The sequence below is a fragment of the Perkinsus marinus genome (assembly GCF_000006405.1).
Source record: "Perkinsus marinus ATCC 50983 genomic scaffold scf_1104296971186, whole genome shotgun sequence".
Taxonomy (NCBI): Eukaryota; Perkinsozoa; order Perkinsida; family Perkinsidae; genus Perkinsus; species Perkinsus marinus.
Window position 1 is genome coordinate 129,885 of NW_003202174.1, and position 2,144 is coordinate 132,028.

The 2,144-nt window shown below is 46.6% G+C and overlaps 2 protein-coding genes across 2 annotated transcripts; one reads left to right on the top strand and one right to left on the bottom strand.

The window, feature by feature from the left end:
• Window positions 1–210: 210 nt before the first annotated feature.
• Pmar_PMAR006557 (hypothetical protein) lies at window positions 211–407 on the top strand (the record flags this gene model as incomplete). Its single annotated transcript, XM_002767122.1, has 2 exons — window positions 211–312; window positions 349–407. Coding segments are annotated over 2 exons (161 nt in total), but the record flags the coding sequence as incomplete, so codon positions are not given.
• Window positions 408–1,245: 838 nt separating this feature from the next.
• On the bottom strand, window positions 1,246–1,805 carry Pmar_PMAR006558 (cellular nucleic acid binding protein, putative; the record flags this gene model as incomplete). The annotated part of the gene is made up of 4 exons (XM_002767123.1): window positions 1,246–1,313; window positions 1,359–1,474; window positions 1,517–1,644; window positions 1,692–1,805. 4 exons carry the CDS (start codon window positions 1,803–1,805, stop codon window positions 1,246–1,248), a joined length of 426 nt encoding a protein of 141 aa, XP_002767169.1.
• Window positions 1,806–2,144: the final 339 nt, after the last annotated feature.

Consider the following 2,144-nt stretch of genomic DNA (forward strand, 5'->3'; position numbering starts at 1 on the left):
TTGCGAACTCCCAAAAGTGAGTTCATATACCCACATTACATTTCTGAGTGACGAACCTTTCAGAATCAGCAAAACGCAAGGCGAAGCGACGCAAATTGAAAAAGATTCTCAGGAATCACCAGTTCTTGCTGGTAGCATTATCACACGAGATGGTATCAGTAAGTCCAATTGAATACCGCTCTCGTGTGATTTTCTTTCCCTTCAGCTGAGCTTGTTGATGCTGATGACTGGGAAGGGTCTTGTCCGAAATGTGGCGTGCCTTGGGACCCGAACGATTCTGGGCAACTGATAGGCTGCGACCAGGTTGGTTGTGTTATTATTGCGGTTTGGAGTTGAATTTGTAATTAGTGTGACGAGTGGTACCATATGGCATGTGTTGGTTTGATATCAGCACCGGAGGGGAAATGGTGAGTTCGTTGTGGTGTTATTCTGAGGAGTTTATGTGATGATGCAGGTTCTGCCCGAATTGCACGAGAACGAAAACACCTTCGAGGAAGCAGGGTTGACATTATTATTAATACATTGCACTATCATCGACGTCATATTAATAATATAATTTCATTGCAGCGTTTGTGAGGTTCAGTCGTTGTGTTGTAAACGACAATGATAGTCTAACTCATCATGACAATATTACCAAGGACACCGCCGCTGGTGTTGTGGTTACAGTTACTACGAGTAAATTACTCTGTTAAGAGCTGTAATGGCCGATTGGTCAGGGTTCGCGTGTACTACGCGAGAGACCCAGGTTCAAACCTCAGCTATGTCTCCGAGACAGGAGGTTGCTGACCGTAGCTGTTGACGCTGCAGCTGACGGCAACCGTTTTGATTCCGGGCATTACGGAGCTGCTTCGCGATGACGAATTAAAAATTGATCGAGCTGTTTCGAAGAGAATGGTGCAACCTATACCAACGACCGTTGGATAATAATCGTCACTAAATCCTCAATAGGATCACTATTTCTCAGATCAATAATGTATGTTACCCTACTGTGTCCCTCGACTTGTAAGCAACACAAAACGAGACGTTACTTTTTCTGAGAAGCCTGACCTTTAACTTCGAGTAATTATCGTGGTACTTATAAGCGCTAATATTTACCGTGTAAACACAGCAAACGTCACGAAACTGCTAGTACAACCAACAACAGGAAACCTCAAGGGTAGAGCATCTATATGAATGACAATGAATCTTGATCGTATAGTAGCATCATTTCATCATGCCACCACCACTGTCATAAGACACCACAGCTTAGTTAGGGCAGTCTCTGGCGAGATGGCCGGGCTTACCACACTTGAAGCAATTCCTTCCCTCAGAACCTAAACACATACAAAATGACAATTGGCATACAGATGAACTCTCACGTCCACGAGGAGCACGCTCGCTCTCGGGCCTAGTGTCCTCGTTGGGGCAGTCACGAGCAAGATGACCGGTCTCGCCGCAACGGAAGCAGGCACGAGTATCGGGTTCAGTGCAGTCCCTACGATAGAAATAACAGGGAGTTTACAGTGTGTTGTGTTACCTGGCAAAATGACCAACTTTGCCGCACTTAAAGCAAGGCCTTTGGTTGGTCTGCTCATTAGGGCAATCACGAGCGAGATGATCGGGCTTGCCGCAGTTATAGCAGTTCATAGGGCGACGACCAGTGGGCTGAAAAAAGGCGAGAATATTAATACCACACCTCTAGTAACTCCTACGCGACTGCTGGAGGCCTGAGGGCAATCTCTAGCGAAGTGACCGGGCTCGTTGCAGATGAAGCAAGTCGAGGAAGAAACGCGATCAGTAGTGGTAGTGGCGGCGGTATCAGCCATGGTTAGTAGACGTATGATAACTAAACCCTATGGGCAACAGTTGCTGCAAAGCTCGAGATAGCGTCGGCATAGAGTATTGAACAGAATACAAATCGATCATCATGGCGAGCGCTAAATTAAATTCTTTGTGCAGTCTAGCCAGAGGCGGAGTGAAGTCGCAGGTTCGCTCCCCGGTGGAGGCGTTTTCACTCTTCGTCTTAAGGAGATCTTCTCGTTTAGGGCTAGAATTAGCCTTGACTGCTCATACAGTATATAGCTACTCACCGCCATAATTTATCGAATTTTAAACTTGCCGACGATATCGCGCGCGCCTTAGTGCTCGAACTTCCACCACCGTTG